The 20,481-nt window shown below is 48.5% G+C and overlaps 1 protein-coding gene across 3 annotated transcripts; it reads left to right on the top strand.

Moving 5' to 3' along the window:
• Window positions 1-8,150: 8,150 nt before the first annotated feature.
• LOC122226636 (ciliogenesis associated TTC17 interacting protein) lies at window positions 8,151-13,986 on the top strand. Of its 3 annotated transcripts, XM_042950139.1 has the most exons (10): window positions 8,151-8,212; window positions 8,368-8,460; window positions 8,810-9,010; window positions 9,315-9,370; window positions 10,258-10,344; window positions 10,533-10,700; window positions 11,996-12,120; window positions 12,880-12,956; window positions 13,271-13,359; window positions 13,542-13,986. In XM_042950139.1, the coding sequence occupies exons 1-10, from the start codon at window positions 8,188-8,190 to the stop codon at window positions 13,770-13,772; spliced, it is 1,152 nt and encodes a 383-aa protein (XP_042806073.1). In that variant the 5' UTR covers window positions 8,151-8,187; the 3' UTR covers window positions 13,773-13,986. The 3 variants fall into 3 exon arrangements, with proteins under 3 accessions (XP_042806073.1, XP_042806071.1, XP_042806074.1); XM_042950137.1 differs by lacking the exon at window positions 8,151-8,212 and having other exon boundaries at window positions 8,219-8,460; XM_042950140.1 differs by lacking the exons at window positions 8,151-8,212; window positions 10,258-10,344; window positions 10,533-10,700 and having other exon boundaries at window positions 8,219-8,460.
• Window positions 13,987-20,481: the final 6,495 nt, after the last annotated feature.

A 20,481-nucleotide genomic window follows, 5' to 3' on the forward strand; every position in this document is an offset into this window, starting at 1 on the left:
GATCATCTCTAAGTGCTAGGCTTCCAGACCACTAATTCATCAAATTTAGCAGAACCTCCAGTAATCCCAGAGACCGAGTTTCATTGGTTCAGCTTGAATCATGTGCCCGACCCTGAACCAATCATAGGAGTCAGGGGAAAGGGCCCCTCTCACTGCCAGGTTAGGTCACATGACCACACTCGGAAGGGCAGTGTCAGACCCAACTGAAAAGTGCCGTGTGTGGAAAATGTCCCCCAAAGTAATAGGGACTCTGGTACCAGAAATGAGGCAAGGCAGCATAATCATAAATCTTCACCGACAATCCCACTTACTAGAGGCTATTAGGAGAGTCAGATGAGAAAAGGTATATGAAGTCACTTTGGAAAATGGTACATCAGATTCCTGGTGCGATAATTACTTGTAAAGAAGAGCATAGGTATGTGGCCACAAAGGTATTTGAATATGTAGTTTTAAAAATAACCAGCAAGTTAGGGCACCTGGATGGCTCAGTAAGTGTCTGACTCTCTGTTTCAGTTCAGGTCATGATCTCACGGTTCAGCGGTTCAGGCCCCACATTAAGCTCTGTGCTGACAATGCAGAGCCTGCTTGGGATTCTCTCTCTCCCTCTCTCTCTGTCCCTCCCCTGCGCTCTCTCTCTCAAAATAAATAAATAAACTTTAAAAAATACTGAAAAAAATATGGGCTGCCTGGGTGGCTCAGTCGGTTGAGCGTCCAACTTTGGCTCAGGTCATGATCTCGTGGTTTGTGAGTTCGAGCCCCGCATCAGGCTCCGTGCTGACATTGCAGAGCCTGGAGCCTACTTCGGATTCTGTGTCTCCCTCTCTCTGCCCCTCCCCCGCTCATGTTGTGTCTCTCTCTGTCAAAAATAAATTAACATTTAAAAAAAATTTTTTAACGTGTATTCATTTTTGAATGACAGAGAGAGACAGAACACAAGCCAGGGTGGGGTGAGAGGGAGGGGGACACAGAATCCGAAGCACACTCCAGGCTCTGAGCTGTCAGCACGGAGCCCGACGCGGGGCTTGAACTCACAAACCACGAGATCATGACCTGAGCCGAAGTTGGACGCTCAACCGACTGAACCACCCAGGCTCCGCCCCCCAAATTTTTTTTTAATAAATAAAAAATAAAAAAATAAAAAATACTGAAAAAATAAAAATAGCATTTTTTCCTGAATCACAGGCTGTCTCTAGGGGCAGAAAAGGAAAAAGAGAGGGAACACCAAATGGGCAGACTTAGGGGTTCGAGGGAAGAACGGAGACCAAGGAAGCTGTCGATATGAACATGAAAAGTTGGGCATACCTGGGTGAGACAGGCATCTCATGTCACCGAGCCTCATTCTGGAGCCGCTGGAAAACTAAATGACATGAATGGTGTTCAGTGAACAGCCTCTCTCTCCTCTTACTGTTATTAACAAACTTAGGGCCAGTCCATCGGGTACAGTAGGACAAACTGATTAAGAACCCAGACTCTGGAGACAGCCCATCCGGATCGGGGTCCACGCTCTCGATTTATTAACCGGGTGACCTTGGGCAAGTTACTTAGCTTTTCTGGGCCTCTGCTTGTCATACGTCCAATGAGGATGCGGCTTGGAAGCTGATTGTGAGGATTAAACGGGTTAACACCTGCAGGGCTGAGCACAGAGTGAGCCCTCTCTCTGTTACCGGCTAACAGAGCCCATCCCAGCGGCTGGAGGACACAGGCTGTCCCTGTCACAGGTTCAGAGCGGCCAACTGTCCAACACGGCTCCACAGCTGGTGTGTCAACCTGGAACCATGTGGCCTTCCACTGGCCTAGCAGGCCCTAAGGGGGGATGGTAACAAGGGCCTGTAGCACATCTCTTCCAGAGGTTTAAAAATAAGATTAACAGCGCACCTGGGTGGCTCGGCTGTGAAGCATCTGACTTCGCCTCAGGTCATGATCTCACGGTTTGTGAGCTCAAGCCCCACTTCGGGTAAACCTGAGTCCTGCTTCGGGGGAGCCCCACTTCTCTCTCTCTGCCCCTCACTCACTCGTGCCCTCTCTCTCCCTCTCAAAAAATTAGATTAACAAACTGGATGTTGGGGCGCCTGGGTGGCTCAGTCGGTTAAGCGGCCGACTTCAGCTCAGGTCACGATCTCGTGGTCCGCGAGTTCGAGCCCCGCGTCAGGCTCTGGGCTGATGGCTCAGAGCCTGGAGCCTGCTTCCAATTCTGTGTCTCCCTCTCTCTCTGCCCCTCCCCCATTCATGCTCTGTCTCTCTCTGTCTCAAAAATAAATAAAACGTTAAAAAAAAATTAAAAAAAAAACCAAAAAACTGGATGTTGATCCTTCCGTGAACCACTTTGTCAAATTTCTTTCTCTCCTAGCAGCTGGCAGGAAACAGCCAGCACCAGTGGGGAGGGATTTGGGGGGGGGGGGGGGTGAGAGAGAACCTGGGCTCCCAGGAGCGGGAGCCTTTGCGGACAGGCAGGCGGGAGTCCTGGGCAGCTAGAGGGGCCTGACCAAGGAGAGGCGAGGGGGTAGGGGGAAAACTCCAGAAAGGGTAGAGGGCTCTGGGAGGAAATCTCTCCTCCGGTCAGGAGTTGAGGGAGGTGAAGTGCAGTAAGGAGGGGAACTGCCTGGGCACCCCTCCTCCAAGAGCCTGGAGACCACAATCTGCTTCTTTTTTTTCTCTTTGTCCTAATAATCAAACTTTGTGTAATTTACATATGAAAGCAATAGGGTTCGCCTTTTTTTGGATTTTATTTAAATCTTCTATTTTTTACCAACAACTTTATTGAGATATAATTTACATACCACAAAATCCATCCTTTCAAAGAGTACAATTCAGCGGCTTTGTGTTCACTGTTTTGTGACCATCACCATCTAATTTTAGAACATTTTCATTCGTCCCCCAAAGAAACCGTGTGCCTGTTTGATGTCACTCCGTGCCTCCCCGCACCCACACTCGGCAACCACCGATCTACTTTGTGTCTCCAGAGTTGCCTCTTCTGGACGGTTCACATAAATAGGATCAGACACTTTGTGGTCTCTTGTGACTTGCTCCTCTCACGTGGCATTTCCTCAAGGCTCATGTTGCAGCACGCATCACAACTTGACTCTTTTAATGGCTGAATAATACTGCATTGTGTATATACGCACCATGTTTTGTTTATCCACCTGTCAGTTGACAGACAGTTGACTCGTTTCCACTTTTTGCCTGTTATGAATCTCGATGCTATGAACATCTGGGGTACAGGTTTTTTTGCGTAGACAGATGTTTTCAGTTCTCTCGGGTATAGACCTAGGAGTGTAATTGCTAAGTCATACGGTAACTCTACATTTAACTTTTTGAGGAACTAACAAACTACTTCCTAAAGTAGTTGTGTGTTCTCTTAATGCCCTGGCAGTCTCCATGTGCAGAGAAACGCTTATTCAGAATTCACTCAAAATAAAATTAAAAAAATAATAAAATTAGAGGCACCTGGCTAGTTCAGTTGGTAGAGCAGGCAACTCTTTTTTTTTTTTTAAGTTTATTTATTTATTGTTGAGGGACAGAGAGAGAATGAGAGCTGCTTAACTGACTGAGCCACCCAGGCACCCAGAAGCATGCAACTCTTGACCTCAGGGTCGTGAGTTCAAGCCCCACATTGGGCATGGAGCTTACTTAAAAAATAATAATAATAAATAAAATTTTAAAAGATACTCAATTTCTTAAATTGCAAAATTTTAAACATAAGCATTTTTAAAACTTTTAAGTTCAACTTATCAGCCATATTTTAATTATACATCCAGTAAATGTTAATAATAACTTTTAAGGGGGGCTTTAATTAATAATTGGTCCTCTTTTCAGGCCTGGGTGGCTCAATCAGTTGGGCATCCAACTTAGGCTCAGGTCATGATCTCGCAGTTCATGAGTTTGAGTCCCATGTCGGGCTCTGTGCTGACAGCTCAGAGCCTGGAGCCTGCTTCGGATTCTGTGTCTCCCTCTCTCTCTGCCCCTCCCCAGCTCACGCACGCTTTCTCACTCTCTCAAAAATAAATAAAAACATTTTAAAAACTTTAAAACAATCGGTCCTCTTTTCAAAATTAAAACTGCTTTAAGCAGTTTATGTTGTATTTATTCATTCCAGATATTCCATTTCTTTTTTAAAAGCAATTGATCATATATGTCGATTATATCTCATAAAGCTGGAAAAAGGTAAAGTAAAATGGAAAGAATTCCATGCTCTTAAAAAAAGAGAAACGAGCCCCCAAGTACTTTAATTGCAGTCTGATTAGAAGTAAAGACAGAAACATAGTAAATTTTCAGGTTTTTTAAAAAATGTTTTGGTTGTACTTACAATCCCAGTAAGAATTTACCTTCAACGTTCAGTCTAAATCAACTATTCAATGGCTCAATTTATTTATTTATTTTAAGATGTTGTGTTTATTTGTTTTTAAGAAATCTCTACACCCAACGTGGGACTCAAACCTACAACCCCAAGATCAAGAGTCACACACTCCACCGACCAAGCCAGCCAGTTGCCATTCAACTGCCTGATTTAAATCAGCATCTCAAGACATCTTTTAAGCACCCTTCCATGCCAAATTCTTTTAAAGAACTTGAAATACTAAAGATGCACAATATAACACACACAAAAATTAATATTGTGAGTTCGATTTTCTTAAGCAGTTCCACACATAATTCTGAATCTTCCTGAAGATGGGGTGCCTGGGTCACTCGGTTGGTCAAGCATCAGACTCTTGATTTCAGCTTAGGTCATGATCCCAGGGTCATGAGATCAAGCCCCACATCAGGCTCTGCACTGAGCATGGAGCTTGCTTAAGATTCTCTCTCTCTCTCCCAGGGCACCTGGGTGGCTCAGTCGGTTAAGCGTCCGACTTGGGCTCAGGTCATGATCTCACAGTTGGTGAGCTTGAGCCCCGCATGGGGCTCCATGCTAACAGTTCAGAGCCTGGAGCCTGCCTTGGATTCTGTGTCCTTCTCTCTCTCTGCCCCTCCCCTGCTCACACTCTGTCTCTCTCTCTCTCTCTAATAAATAAACATTAAAAAAAAAAAGATTCTCTCTCTCTGCCCCTCTCCCGTCCTCATATGGCCTCATACATGCCCTCTCTCTCTCTCATAAATAGAGATGATAGATAGATCTCCCCAAAGTGGAACGGAATAGATAATCTATGAGAAGACATTTGAAGATTACCTTCTCAAGTGCTATGGTGGGGGTCGGGGGAACAACTTCTTAAGTGACTGAAGTTTCTCAACAAGATTTTTCTTTTTTTTGTGACTCTATCGGGCTGAACCTCCTAGAGCTGCTATGATGCAGATTCTAACACTTCCAGGGTCGGGACCAGATAGCCCACAGCTGGGGTTTGAGTCATATCAGACCTCAATTACCGTCTTTGTCACTACTCACTACCCATGTTGTAGGGCCTCTCATTTGAATTCAGTGTATCATCTATTTACAGTTTCAGTTTTCTTTGAATTCTCTCTAACCCTGGAGCCAGACTGCCTCCAGTTGAGCCCTGACTCTTTCAATTAGAGTTGACCCTTGAACAATGTGGGGGTTAGAGGGGCTGACACTCCCCCCTTTTCCTGCACAGTTGAAAGTCTGGTACAGTAGTAGCTCCTGGCTGGTTCAGTTGGTGGGGCATGTGACTCTTGATCTCAGGGTCATGAGGTCAAGCCCCATGTTGGGTGTAGATATTACTTAAATAAATAAATAAACTTAAGGGGCGCCTGGGTGGCTCAGTTGAGCACCTGACTCTTGATTTTGGCTCAGGTCATGATCCCAGGGGCATGGGATTGAGCCCCACATCAGGCTCCTCATTGAGCATGGAGTCTGTTTAAGATTGTCAGGGCACCGGGGTGGCTCAGTTGGATTAAGGGCCTGACTTCAGCTGAGGTTGTGATCTCACAGTTCAGTTCATGAGTTCAAGCCCCACATCAGGCTCTACACTGATAGTGCAGAGCTTGCTTGGGATTCTCTCTCCCTCTGCCTCTCCCCTGCTCACACGCGTGCTCTCTCTCTCTCTCGCTCTCTTCCTCAAAATAAAAATTAAAAAAACTTTAAACAAAAATAGAGAGAGATTTTTAAAAAAAGATCCTCTCTCCCTCTGCCCCTCTCCCCCACTCTTGCACTCTCTCTAAAAATAAAAAAATGGGGGCACCTGGATGGCTCAGTCAGTAGAGTGTCTGACTTCGGCCTAGGTCATGATCTCACTGTTCTGGAGTTCGAGCCCCACGTTGGGCTCTGTGCTGACAGCTCAGAGCCTGGAGCCTGTTTCAGATTCTATGTCTCCCTCTCTCTCTCTGCCCTTCCCCGACTCGTGCTCTGTCTCTCTCTCTCTGTCTCTCTCAAAAATAAAAATTAAGGGGCGCCTGGGTGGCGCAGTCGGTTAAGCGTCCGACTTCAGCCAGGTCACGATCTCGCGGTCTGTGAGTTCCAGCCCCGCGTCAGGCTCTGGGCTGATGGCTCGGAGCCTGGAGCCTGTTTCAGATTCTGTGTCTCCCTCTCTCTCTGCCCCTCCCCCGTTCATGCTGTCTTTCTCTGTCCCAAAAATAAATAAAAAACGTTGAAAAAAAAAATTAAAAAAATAATAATAAAAAAAATAAAAATTAAATTTTTTAAGATAAAAATAAATAAATAAACTTAAAAAAAGTAAATAAAATTTAACATTGCATAAGGGGCACCTGGGTGAATCAGTCGGTTGAGCACCTATTGATTTTGGCTCATGATCCTAGGGGCATGGAATCGAGCCCCACGTTGGGCTCCTCACTGGGTGTGGAGTCTGTTTAAGATTCTCTCTCTCTCTCTCTCTCTCTCTCTATCTCTCTATCTCTCTCTCTCGGGGTGCCTGGGTGGAGCAGTCGGTTAAGCATCCAACTCTTGATCTTGGTTCATGTAATGATCTCGCAGTGCGTGGGTTGGAGCCCCGCACTGGGTTCTGTGCTGAGGGTGCCGAGCCTGCTTGGGATTCTGTCTCCTTCTCTCAGCCCCTCCCCCACTGGTACCCTCGTTCTCAAAATAAATAAATAAACTTAAAAAAATTTTTTTTTAATTTCTTTCTCTCTCAGGGCACCTGGGTGACTCAGTCGGGTAAACATCTGACTCTTGAATCCAGCTTAGGTCATGATCTCACAGTTTCATGAGTTTGAGCCCCAAGTCAGGCTCTGCACTGACCATGCGAAGCCTGCTTGGGAGTCTCTCTCTCTCTACCTCTCTCTCTGCTCCTCCTCCCCACTCATGCTCTCTCTCACTCTCTCGAAATAAACTAATAAAGCTAAAAGGGGAGGGAAAAAGCCTTAACATTTTGTTTAAAGAAAAAAAGAAAATCCGGGTAAAATTACTAACAGCCTACTATCGACCCGAAGCCTTACAGATAACGCAAACGGTTGATTAACACATATTTTGTATGTTATATGTATTAAATACAGTACTCTTCCAACAAAGTAAGCTAGAGAAAATGTTATTAAGAAATCATAAGGAAGAGAAAATACATTTACAGTACTGTACTATACTTCTTGAAAAATATCCACATATAAGTGGCAGTTCAAACCCGTGCTGCTCAAGGGTCAACTGTATTGACTGGGTCAACCTGGAAGACATTTAACTTCTCGGGGCCTCAGTTTTCTTAGCCATACAGTGCAGGGGGGAAAGCATCTACCCACAGGGTTAGTCTGAGTATTAAATGAGATCACGTATGTGCAGCCTCCAGAACAGTATCTGGCCTGCCGTGAGCATGGTTTAAGGGTTTGTGGTCACTGTCGTTGTTATCGCCATCACTCTTACATGTAGCACTATTCACGTGGCATCTGACTGGGTTCTATGCACGTGAGGCCATGTCTGACTCAGGGCCACAACTTCTAAGGTCATTCTTTTTTTCTTTTTTCAGATTCCTTTTTTTTTTTTTTTTTTTAAGTACTCTCCACATCAAAAGGGGGGCTCAAACTCACGACCCGGAGATAAAGGTTTGCATGCTCTTCTGACTGAGCCAGCCAGGGCTCCCTAAGGTCATTCTAGTGACCCCTGTCATCCCCCTGCCGTGTCAAATGCTCCCTCTGCAGGACAATACTTCAGACATGGCCTGAGCCCCAGACCACAGTTCCTACCACTGCTTTCAAGGTCTGGTGGTTTAGTGAGGTGTGTTAGTGGCCCTTTAAGAGGCGATAGCTGGCTTCCGGTTGCCATGGAGACAGCTGAACACAGATCGGGTAGCAGAAAGCAGGATGTCCTCCAAACATCAATCCACAGGTGGGAAGAGGGCTGGCAGGACTAGAAGCTGAAGGGGCATCTTCTCCCTCACAATCCTCCTTGGGGTGGCCTTGGAGGATTCTGCTTTGAGGACCCCTGTCCCATGCCTGTCCTTCTCCCCAAGAATGCCATCTCAGCCTTTCCTCTGTCCCTAGGCCCCAGAGCCAAGGACCACCAGCCCTCAACCCGGGAGAGTCTGCCAACCCTAGAGGCCAATGCCGAAGCCATCCACTTCCTCAACAACCTCCGTGAGCCTGGACAGTGCAGGGGGTGGGGGTGGGGGGGGCGGCAGGAAGAGAGAAGACACAGCCCTGGCCCCCGGCTCTCTCAGCCTTGATTGGCCTGAGACTCAGAAAGCAACGGGGGGGGGGGGGGGACCTATTTGTCAATAACCATCAAGGAAGGACCCCAAGGACATGGGGACTGGGGGTGGGGAGGGGTCTTCATCTGCTGGCTGTCGCAGAGGCCAAGGGAGCGAGGCAGGAGCTGCCTGAGACACGTGGGATGCGGAGAGGGTGGCTAGAGGGTCAGAGAGTCGGGGCCGGGGTGGGGGGGTGGCTGGGGCTTTATCTGCCCCCATGGGACCCTCACCCCCAGAGCAGGAGGAGCTGCAGATGCTGCTGTTCTCCGAGACCCTGGCCATGGTCTCAGACACGGGGGAGCCTCAGGGAGAGCTGACCATCGAAGTGCAAAGAGGGAACTACAAGGATGAATTTGGTGTTATGTCGCACTGCCTCCTCGTGCACGCCTTTAGCCAGGGCTTCGTGGACAAAATGCTCTGCGGAATCTCCCTCCTGGGTAGAGCTCTTGCTGCCTGACTGGCTTCACCTCCATCCTTCCTCCCACCCCTCCCCCCATGCCTAGGACCTTTGCTCAGGACCAACCCTCCACTTCACCTTGGGAGCAGAATGAGGCAAAGAGGGGTATGGGAGGTGGGGGTGACGGGGAGGTTCATCACAGCCACAGACTTAAGACAAGAGCACCACCTAGTTTTTCCCCACGGTCACACTGCACCTGAGTCCTCCAGCCTGGGCCACCACCCTGCCTCCCTGCAATCTCCAGTCCTGTCCCCGGTGATGGCGACGTTCTCCTCTTACCCCAGGCTATCTTTCGTGGGACCTGCATATCATGGAACAACATACCCAGGAGTTTATCAAGGTACCTCCTGGGGCCCCCAGCTTTGGTTCCAAACCAGGTGTCAGAATAGGTGTCTCTCCCTGGGAGAGAGGGAGGGAAGAAGTGGGGGGGGGGCTCAGTGGAATGTTACCCCAACTGTCCCCGAGTTACCCTGCAATCCCCACCACACACAACCTGGAAGCCAGTCTATCGGGGGCAGCAGGTGGCTTCTCATGACCTTCTCCTAATACAAAACCTTGGAAGCCCAGCATCTTCCGGGGGGTCACGCGGGCTGGCCTTTCCCAGAGCCTGGCCTTTCCCAAGGGCCTGTCACTTCCTCGCCTCCAAATTCTCCTGCTCTGTGCCTCCCACACCCTGCCCCGGCCACCTCACTGACTTCTGGAACATGAACCATTTTACACGTTGGAAACCACTCATGCCTAACAACCTTCCCACAGAAACCATTCCCATCTTTTAAAACCTATATTCTAAAGTGCATATGCTTTTGAACTTCGTATTACACCATAACATGCCTTCTGTTCTTTTTTGTTAAAGTTTTTAAAAATGTTTATTTATTTATCCTTGAGAGAGAGAAAACACAAATGGGGGAGGGTCAGAGAAAGGGGGAGACACAGAATCTGAAGCAGGCTCCAGGCTCTGAGCTGTCAGCACAGAGCCCGACTCGGGGCTTAGACTCACCAACCACAAGATCGTGATCTGAGCCAAAGTCAGATGCTTAACTGACTGAGCCACCCAGGCACTCCTGCCTTCTGCTCTTGAACTTTACTACATATGGAAGATTTTCTATCCAAATTTCCCTCAGTTTTCTCATTTATAAAGGAGAACGGGCCAGGTGGCTTCTGGGGGGCGTCCTGTTCGTGTACAGTCGGGTGAGCTCCTGATTCCCCTCTCTGTGCTCTGGCCCTTAGTTGCACATCCTCCCCACGGAGAGGAAGATGAGTCTGGTGAGGCAGGATGACCAGCTGGTCATGACCAGAAGTGTCAAGGAGGGTGAGGTAAGGGTGAGAGACAGGTGGGAGCCGTACCCCACGTCCTCTTGGAAGCCGAGAGAAGGGGCCAGATTGTGTCAGACCAGAAGCCTGGCATGGGGACTCAACAAGGACCATATGCCCAATAACTGGCTTTCCCGTCCTCCTCACCCCTTCCCAGATCAGCATCCCTGACCCGGATTTTTCCTGAACAGGAAGTGAAGACCGAAGTGACTTTTTTCCCCTGGAGCTCAACTGTGGGCTTCGTCTCCGAGGCTGCCAACCTGCTGTTGCTGAGGGTGATGGCTTGGCGTCAGCTGGTGCCCAGCAATGCCCGTTTCCTGGCCTTGGACACAGAGGGCAAACTCTGCTATTCCACTTATGTAAGGGGTCTCCCTGCGGGGGGGGGGGGGACTTGGCCTGGGGGAAACCAGAAGGGGCACAGAGATCGCTGAGATGGGAGAAAAGCCAGCTTGGGGGTGAAAGAAGGAGTGGGCTGGGGCCACGGGGGTGGGACTTCCGGGGCAGAGCCCCAACAAGACAGCCTTCGTTAGAAGATCACGTTTGACACAGTAGAGTGAATGAGAGGCACCGAAGCTGTGCGCAGTTGAGAGAAGCAATGCTTTTTGCCCCACGGTCCATCCAGGAAAAGTAAATATAGTGGAGGGCTGCTTTTAGAGACGCATTTCTTAAATATCAGGAAATACACCATTTCCAACTGCACTTAAATGCTCTTTTATTGTGTCTCAGACGGGAAGGGCGTTTTTTCTCTTTTATTGTGGCTAAAACTAATCAACACACCTAGGACTTCCTGCAATGGGAGATTTTAAAGCTGTGCCTCTCAACACACATTTTGGGGGCCGCCTGCGTGACTCCGTCGGTTACGTGTCCGGCTCTTGATTTCAGCTCAGGTCATGATCTCATGGTTCGTGGGATGGAGCCCCGAGTGGGGCTCTGCCCTGACAGTGCAGAGCCTGCTTGAGATTCTCTCTCTCTCTCTCTCTCTCTCTCTCTCAATCAAAATAAGTAAATAAACAGTTTTTAAAAATAAAAACATAAACACACATTTTGGAGGCTGATTTGACCAGCTTGGTAAAGGACATTCTAGTCTTTTCTATCACAAACAACAAACAGCAGTGTGTCTGGCACAAACAGGCACACCTCACATCCCCCCATCTTCTTTGAAACACACGTTTTATGCTAGCACTTTCTCTCCATGGCCGCAGCCAGTACAGGGGTTTAAGTTTTAGCTACAACAGGGCAGTCTGCCTGCAGCATGGGCCCAAGGCGGCCACAGACCTCAATCTAGCCCCCTCCTCAGAGCATCACCGGCCCCTCCCTCAAATTGCCCATTGTTCCTCACTCCCCGCCCCACATGCTCCCACCTAATCGGTTGAGCCTCATCCCTGTAACTGACTCTGCCAACTAGAAGCCCTTGGTCATCCAGATGGTACAGGTAGGGTTGGGGCACAAGCAGCATGGAACTGGATCCCTAGGAGGGGGTCCCCACTTAACTTGGGGGTGCATCTCAAATCCTGTGGTGCCTGAGGGTCTGGACAGTCAAGGGTTGCTAATCACTGACAAGAAATGAAGCGGCAAAGTGAAGAGGGCCAGGGTGAGATGTGGGGAGACCCTGTTGGGTATCTACCTCACTTCCCTCCATCTTGGCTGCTGCCAGCAAGCCCTGGGCATCCAGACGATCCAGGTGGGCCACCAGGAGGTGGATGTGTTCATCGTGGAGCAGACTGTCCACTCCGATGAAGGCATCCCTGGTTCCTGCCAGTTCTACCTGCTCTCTGATGGGTGAGCTACTGACAGTGGGGCCAAGGGGGCAGTGCTGAGCACAAGCATGGGTGCTCCATCTTGGGGGCCGGCTTTATCCCCACCATTCACTCTCCCTTCACATATTTACTCATTCTCCTGATGCCTGCCGTGCCTCCCAAACCCTCACCAAAGAGCTCTGAGCAGCTGAGGAGGTCACTGCTGACCCCACAAGGCCTAAGGCATAGTAGCTAAAGCAGCTGCCACGGGTGGTGGGTGTGATACTGAAGAACACCAAGGTTTGAACAACTTGATACCCGATAGGATAGAATCAAAGTGCTGGGGAAAGCATCCTGGCGCCCTCACTGCCAAGCTGGCACCAGCACGGCCCAGGCACCAAATCAGAAGAAAATTGGTGGGGAGGGAGGAAAGAATTTGTTTCTTGAAATTTCCAAAGAGGTATTGATATCATCATTTGTTACACTGGAAAAAAAGTAATCAGAACATTGCTGGCTTTCCTTATTTGATAACTTAGGGTGTTGTTTTTATTTTGAGCATCACATAGCCCGGAGGCTCATCATTTTTAGTGCTAAAGGTCTCATGCCAGACCTAGCAGACCAGCACGCGGCAAAAAGGGCATGAACAGGAAAAGCAGGGCCATCATCTGGGGATCTAGAAATGAACACAACCCTGGAACTCAAGCAGGGTGTTGGGGAGCAGTGAAGGGAGACCCCCAGGACGGCTCTCAAGGGAGTGCGCTGGTCTGGGAAGCCCCCCACTCATGTCTGTGTTGTACCCCAGGCACCTGGCCAAGAGGATCCAGGTGGGTTCCCCCGGGTGCTGCATGATCACCAAGATGCCTATTTTGAGGGACAAGGGTGAGTGAAGCCTCTGGCCGGTGGAAGAGTGAAGGAGAGGTGGGAACACCTGGGGCCTTCCAGGGTGCAGGGGCTGGACTGAGTGTGGGATCAGAACCTGAAATCAGATGGAGAAGTTTTGCCCTCTAGCCCCTGACCCCAAGGCAATTAGGGGAGGATCATTTTGCAGGGAACCCCTTCTGGCAACTCTGGCCAGGTGAGCAGAACCCTGGGCTTTTCCCCGAGCCTGCCATTTGGGTGTCCTTGGGCATCCCTCTGTATGTGGGGAAGGTTCCGGGGCTGGGGGTGTGCAGCCTTCCTCCCTCCCCACCCAGATGAGATCGAGCCTGCCCCGGTGTTTGAGAAGAAGTCCCTGGTGTGGGAGGAGGATATGGAGCTCTACTCGAGATTCCTGGGCCGGAAGGTGAGAGAGGCTGCGGTCAGCCTGGGGTCCCCGTTCCTCTCCCCCCTCACCCAGCATAAACCCCGCCATTACTGATGTCCCTCGGTGCCGGCTGGAAACGCACACCCCGAGGGAGTGAAGGGAGGGGTGCGCTCCTGGGGCGCGGGGTCCGCGGGTCGCGCTCACGCTCGGCCCCCCGCCAGGAGGAGCTGCGTGTCAGCCACCACAGCTACCTGCGGCAGCACCCCGAGGCCCAGGCGCTCATCTCGGACTTCCTGCTCTTCCTCCTTCTGCGCCGGCCGGCCGACGTGGTCACCTTCGCCGCCGAGTACTTCGGGCCGTTCGCGAAGCGCAACCCGCCGACCCCCGCCTTGCGCTCCTCCAACCGGCCCAGCCCCTTCCGCTCGCTGGACCCGGAGCGCCCCACCGACTAGGGCTGGCCCGGCGCCGCGTGCGGGGATGCGCAGGGAGCGGAGCATCCCTGTCCCCGGAGGGGATCCGGAGGGACTCACTCCGGAAGCGCGCCTTTTGGACTGCGGTTTTGGGGGGAAATAAACGGGGCGCCTCCGCGGTTCCGCTGTGAGCGCCGGAACCTTCCCTGGCCAGACTATTGTGTTTTGGCTAAAAACAGGAACTGTTCACAAAGTTTGTCCGCGAATTTCAGTCTTTTTCCGAGAGGCTATGATCAATATCCCTGTTTTACAGAGAAGAAAATAAAGGCGCAGAAAGGTTAAGTAACTCCTAGAGGTAGTACGTAGGAAGCAGGATTCAACCCTGGACGTCGGGAGCCAAAACCCACACCCTTAGTCACTAGCTTAGTGGCGATAAAGGGGCGGGGCTTCCTGGCCCTCAGAATCTTTCTGGAAGTCACTAAGCATAAACCAAACTGCCCTCCTCCCCACCCCCCCAACCAAGAAAAATGCAGCCGGGGGGGGGGGGGGGGGGAGGGGGGGGGCGGCTAACCTGGATCACCACTGGCCTCGCTCATCACCTCTGAAGCCTCCCAAAACCCACTGGCCGCCGGCTCTCGCACTCCGCCTCTTTTTCCGCTGACACACAGGAACCCCCAAACTGTGTGCAGGGTCACCCGTCCCCGACTCTCTGAGAAAAAGGATAGGTCGGCGATCATCGACTCCTTTAGGCCCCTGGCGCAATGTCGGTCTGGCCAATGGCTCGTTCCTGCCCAGGGCTGGGCGCGGCTCCTTAGCAAATGTTAGGCAAGCTTCTCACGGGCAGCTGGCAATGGGGGTGCAGGCTCCATCTGTCCATCTATTCACTCGTGGGCCTGCCTCTTCCAGACGAGGGAGGCCGGAGAAGCTCTGTACTATGGTGAGGATGGCCGTGACCCAGGACTCAGGGAATCGAGGCTTCGTGGAGAACAATCACGAGTTGAGCCTCGAAGAATTTCTAAAAATATCTTTTATTGCCCCCATCCCTTATTTCAAAAGAAATACATGTTCACTAGAGAAAACTGGGAAAAGCATGACAAACCAATAGAAGAAAATGAATTCACCCCAGTTTCTCAACCTAGAGGCAGTCACTCTTAACATTCTGGCAAATACCCTCTTTAACTCATTTTTCTATGCATAAAAGTGGCCAGCGTTTGTTCACCATTTACTCTGACAAGCAGCTTTTTGTTTGGTTACTGATTTAACACGATTTTTTTTTTTTATTGCAGTATAGTTGCAATACAGGGTTAATTATCATCACATCAAGCACTTTTTTTTTTTTTTAAAGTGATCTCTATACCCAACGTGGGGCTCGAACTCACAACCCCGAGATCGAAATCTCATGCTCTTCTGACTGAGCCAGCCAGGAGCCCCCATGTCAAGCACTTATATAGAATGTTTGATCTGGTCTTTACAACTTCATGGGACTTTTTTTTTTTTTTAACAAAAATGAAATCATACAGCAATAAATGCCCATTGACTGATAATTACATTCTTAATTATATATTTTTTACAAGTTTAAAACATTACAGATAAAGCTGGAAACTTCTGACCCCAATCTCCTTGTGTTTTGTAACTTTTTTCCTGCATTATAAGTGGCTTTATATTTTGAAAAGAGTTCCATGTGTAAATATTTTTTACAAGTGTAAAACATTACAGATAAAGCTGGAAACTTCTGACCCCAATCTCCTTGTGTTTTGTAACTTTTTCCCTGCATTATAAGTGGCTTTATATTTTGAAAAGAGTTCCATGGCATTACACAGTCATCTATTTTTTTAATGTTTAAAATTTTTGAAGGGGAGAGAGACAGGGTGTGAGCAGGGGAAGGGCAGAGAGAGGAAGACACAGAATCCAAAGCAGGTTCCAGGCTCTGAGCTGTCTGCAAAGAACCAGATGCGGGGCTCAAACTCATGAGCCCTGAGATCATGACCTGAACCGAAGTCGGTGGCTTAAACGACTGAGCCACCCAGGTGCCCCAGCACGGTCATCTATTTTTGATGCCTCTACCATAATTTGACCAACCTCCCCCTGCCCCCGGGCCCCCCACAGCCTGCTTTTGAGTTTTGTTTTCAGGGTTTGGGAGGGGCTACTACAAACAGTGTTGCACTGAACATCTCTGTAGTTAAATCTTAGCATGAATCAACAATCCTGAAGGATACATGCACTGTGCTTGTTGAATTGATCTTAAGGTTCGTTGGTTTGATTATTTGTTTTAACATTCCCAAATTCTACATGTGTAGGATTTTTATTAAGGATCAGATAAAGCATTCCAGGCAGAGAAAAAGACATGAGTGAAGAGTTAAAGTAGAAAAGTGTAATGCGTGTTTATGGTCTAGAGCAGCATTGTGTGACAGAACTTTCCGCACTGATGGAAATGTTCTGTATCTGCAATGTCTGTTGTGGTAGCCACTAGGCATATGTGGCCATGGAGTACTAGAAATGTGACTAATATGACTGAGGAACTGGAGTTTTACCTTAAGTTTGTTACTATTATTTTTTATTTTCAGTAGGCTCCATGCCCCAACATGGGGCTTGAACTCACGCCCCTGAGATTAAGAGTTGCACGCTCTACTGACTGAGCCGGCCAAGCGCCCCTACTTTAATTTTAATTTCAATTTAGCCACGTGTGGCTCGTGGCTACCATATTGGACAGCAACAGCTCTGGAGGGTAACATCTCTTCATTCAACCAGGTACTAAGCTCAACAAATATTGGGTCCCTTCCACGTGCCAGGATTGTTCTGGGCAGTGGGAAATCAGCAACGACAAGACAAAGTCACTGCCCTCATGATGCTTACAGGTTGCATGGGGAGATAGGTAACAAACACAAGAAGTAATTTCATATGTGCAATTCCGGACATTTATGAAAAAAAAAATAGGGGCACCTGGGTCGCTCAGTCAGTTGAGCGTCCAACTCTTGATTTCTGCTCTGGTCATAATCTCACAGTTCGTGAGATTGAGCCCCACGTCCAGCTCCACGCTGACAGTGCAGAGCCCGCTTGGGATTCTCTCTCTCCCTCTCTGCTCCTCCCTGCCCCATCAAAATAAGTGAATCAATGTTTTAAAAAGAGCATATTTTTAAAAATAATAATCAAGCCAAGTCGTGGGTAGAAAGTGACTTAACGTTGGAGGAATGAGGGCTGAGACTTCAGGGAGGGCCTTCCTGACGTCTCACTTGAGCTGGAACCTGAAGGAATGACAAGGGATCAGACCCGTGAAGAGTTGTGGGAAAAGCATCGTGGGCAGACAGAACAGCAAATGCAAGGGCGCTTGAGCACAGCATGCTGCAGTCAGAAGGCCAGGACGGCTGGAACACAATATGGCAGGAGAGGCTGGGGTTCCAGAGTGCTCAGTCATGGTGACATAGGCACGGCTGTGTCGACAAGGCCCCCCCCACACCCCAGGCCCTGGCAAGTTCACTTCATCTGTGGAGAACTGAAACTAAGGTCGCTCAGTGCACCCAGAACATTCCCACAGAGATCTTCAGAGTCCCCTCCGGTCCTTGATGTTCTGCCGCAGCAGGGGAGGGGGAGGGTCAGCGACATCTGACCCACAGAGATCCTTCCTCTGCTGAGCTCCCTTGTATCAAGCAACTTACAAAGAAGCCCACCTCTCCCTGCCTGCTCTGTGACATCCATTTCAAAACGGGTCTGCTTTTAGATCTTATCATTTGTCCCCTGAACTTCTATGACCCCTTTCTCTTGCTCCATAATACCAGGACATATGTGTCTCTGAACAAAGAAGAAACAAACATTGAGCACTTCTGAAGCAACAAGCCCTTGACTAAGATCTGGGGACGCTATGGGAGGATTAGGGCCAGGCCCTACCCGCATGACACGCAGCCTAGAAGAGAAATCAGTCAGGATCCCATAGATGAACATGTGAGTGCGGACCATAGAAGGTGCTAAGAAGGAAATGTATACGTGCAGCAGGGGAACGTTTCATGTGCACCTGACCTGGTAAAGGGAGCCCAGGGAGGCAGAGGGAAATGAATAGTGATAATAGTAAGAACAAGTACTATATAGCGCTTTGTATTCTAATCCCTCTCCACACGGTAATTCATGTGATTCTCACAGCACCCCTGTGAGGTAGGTTCTATTATTGTACCCATTTTACAGAAGAGGGAAAGGTTAAAGCCAAGATCATGCAGCTGGCCAGTGGAAGAGCCATGATTTGGACCCAGGGGGTTGGCTCGAGTCCATGTATAAATTCACTCTGATAAACAGATCAGATGTGGCTCTGGAAACAGATCCCAGAACAGAGAAGAGGCACCTTCTCGCTTTAGAAACTCCCCGAATAGGCTTGAACCATACACTGTCTCTCTCCTTTCCCAGGCATCCAGAAGCTGCGCATTCCCTCCCGCACTATCCCTGACAGCAGCCTCACTGCTGAGTTGCCTGAGTATGTGGGAAAGGCATTGTGCTGAGGGAGCACACAGCCTGGTCCTGGAGAAATCAAAGAAGGCTTCCTGAAAGAGGTCACACCAGAGTTGAGTCCTGGAAGACAAAAGGCTGTTTGCCAGGCAAAGGGTGTGGAGGATGTTTGAGGACAGGCAGCGTCCTGGAGGTGAGAGGGAGGGAGCACTGAATGTTTGAGCCTCTGCAGGGGGTTCAGGATGAGACGGTGAAGGGTCTGGAACCCAGCAAAAACACTGCTGTCCAGGAAACTGAGAGACCCTCGAAGTGGGTTAAGCAAATGCCTGCATGCCTGCCTGTTTCTGTGTTTTCTTTCCTCCTACCAGAAGCCGTAGGGAGTGGATAAACTAAGACCATGCTACAGATAGATGGAGCCCTATAAGAAAAGTCTTGGGGCGCCTGGGTGGTTCAGTCGGTTAAGCTCAGGTCTTAAACTAAGGTCTTTTGGCTCAGGTCACGATCTCCTGGTTCATGGGTTCAGGCCCCACGTCGGGCTCTGTGCTGACAGCTTGGAGCCTGGAGCCTGCTTGGGATTCTGTGTCTCCCTCTCTCTGCCCCTTCCCCCACCCCTCAAAAATAAACAAACATTTAAAAAATTAAAAAAAAAAAAAAAAAAAAAGGAAAGTCTTACATTTTAACATTTGATGATAGAATATAACCCCAGGGCTGGAAATGTCTTTGGAAGGTGTAGCTATGGCCTTCCGAATCTCTGTCATGTGCCTCCTTTCCTTTGGTTAAATCTGCTGTTCCCCCAACACCGGCATTCATGATAAAACCTGTTCTTGTTCAGTTTGATGGTTTTCTCATTTTGTTTTATGATATAGTGCATGGAATTGTCCTCTGTTATTCAATCATCACAAATGTCCCATGGTTGAGTCCCACTGCATCCAAAGGCTTTGGTGGGCAAGACTGAGAATCAAACCATCACAGGCAGCAATATTTGTAGCAATATTTGTAGCAAATGCTCCAAAAGAAGCATTTGGAGTTCCAAAGAACTGAGAGTAACCAATGCCATGTTGGAACCCAATTTACAAAAGCAACTAACTAGAGTCCTCAGTGCATTTCTTGGGCTTCACAAAAACTCTAAAGGGTAAGTACTTTTATTATCCCCCCCTCTCCAGGCGAGGAAACTGAGGGCCTAAGAAACTTGCCTAAGTCACAGAGCTAGTAAGTAATGCAAACGCAGGCCATTTGATTCCAGAGGCTCTGGTGGTTTTTTTGTTTGTTTTTTTTTTAATCCATTTTATTGAAGTATAATATTCATTCACTAAGCCCCATCCTTTTCCTCTATTTTAAAAACTTAGATCATTGTTGGGGCGCCTGGGTGGCGCAGTCGGTTAAGCGTCCGACTTCAGCCAGGTCATGATCTCGCGGTCCGTGAGTTCGAGCCCCGCGTCAGGCTCTGGGCTGACGGCTCGGAGCCTGGAGCCTGTTTCCGATTCTGTGTCTCCCTCTCTCTCTGCCCCTCCCCCGTTCATGCTCTGTCTCTCTCTGTCCCAAAAATAAAAAATTTAAAAAAAAAAAAAAAAAAAAAAAAAAAAAAAAAAAACTTAGATCATTGCATATTCACATGTAGCTGTAAGAAATAATTCAGAGAGATCTTATGGATACTCTACCCACTTTCCCCCAGTGGTAACAGCTTGCAAAAATTCTTACACAATGTTACAACCAGGAATTTCTTCCCACTTTTTTTTTTGGGGGGGGGGTACCAAAATAGACATAAAATTTACCCTTTTAACCATTTATAGGTGTACAATTCAGTGACTTTAAGTATATTCACACTGTTGTGTAACCATCACCACCATCCATTTCCGGAACATTTAATCACCATGGACAAAACTCTGTACCCAATGAACGATAATAACTTCCCTTTTCCCCTTCCCCTAGCTCCTGGAAATTATCATTCTACTTTTTGTTTCTATAAATGTGTCTATTCTGAGTAACTCATATAAGTGGAATCCTACAATATTTGTCCTTTTGGGTCTGACTTACTTCACTTAGCATGATGTTTTCAAGCCTCATCCATATTATAGCTTGTACCAGAATTTCATTCCTTTTTAAGGCTGAATAATATTCCATTGTGTGGATATGTCACATTTTGTTTATTCATCTGTTGATGGGCATTTGGGTTATTGCTGCCTTTTGACTATTGTGGAAAATGTTGCTATGAACGTTTGCCAAATATCTGTTTAAACCTGGGTTTTCAATACAACCAGGATATTGACATTGACACAATCCACTGATCTTTGTCAGATTTCCTGTTTTGTTTTTACTCATTTTT

Source organism: Panthera leo, chromosome C1 (assembly GCF_018350215.1).
Source record: "Panthera leo isolate Ple1 chromosome C1, P.leo_Ple1_pat1.1, whole genome shotgun sequence".
Classification (NCBI taxonomy): Eukaryota; Metazoa; Chordata; class Mammalia; order Carnivora; family Felidae; genus Panthera; species Panthera leo.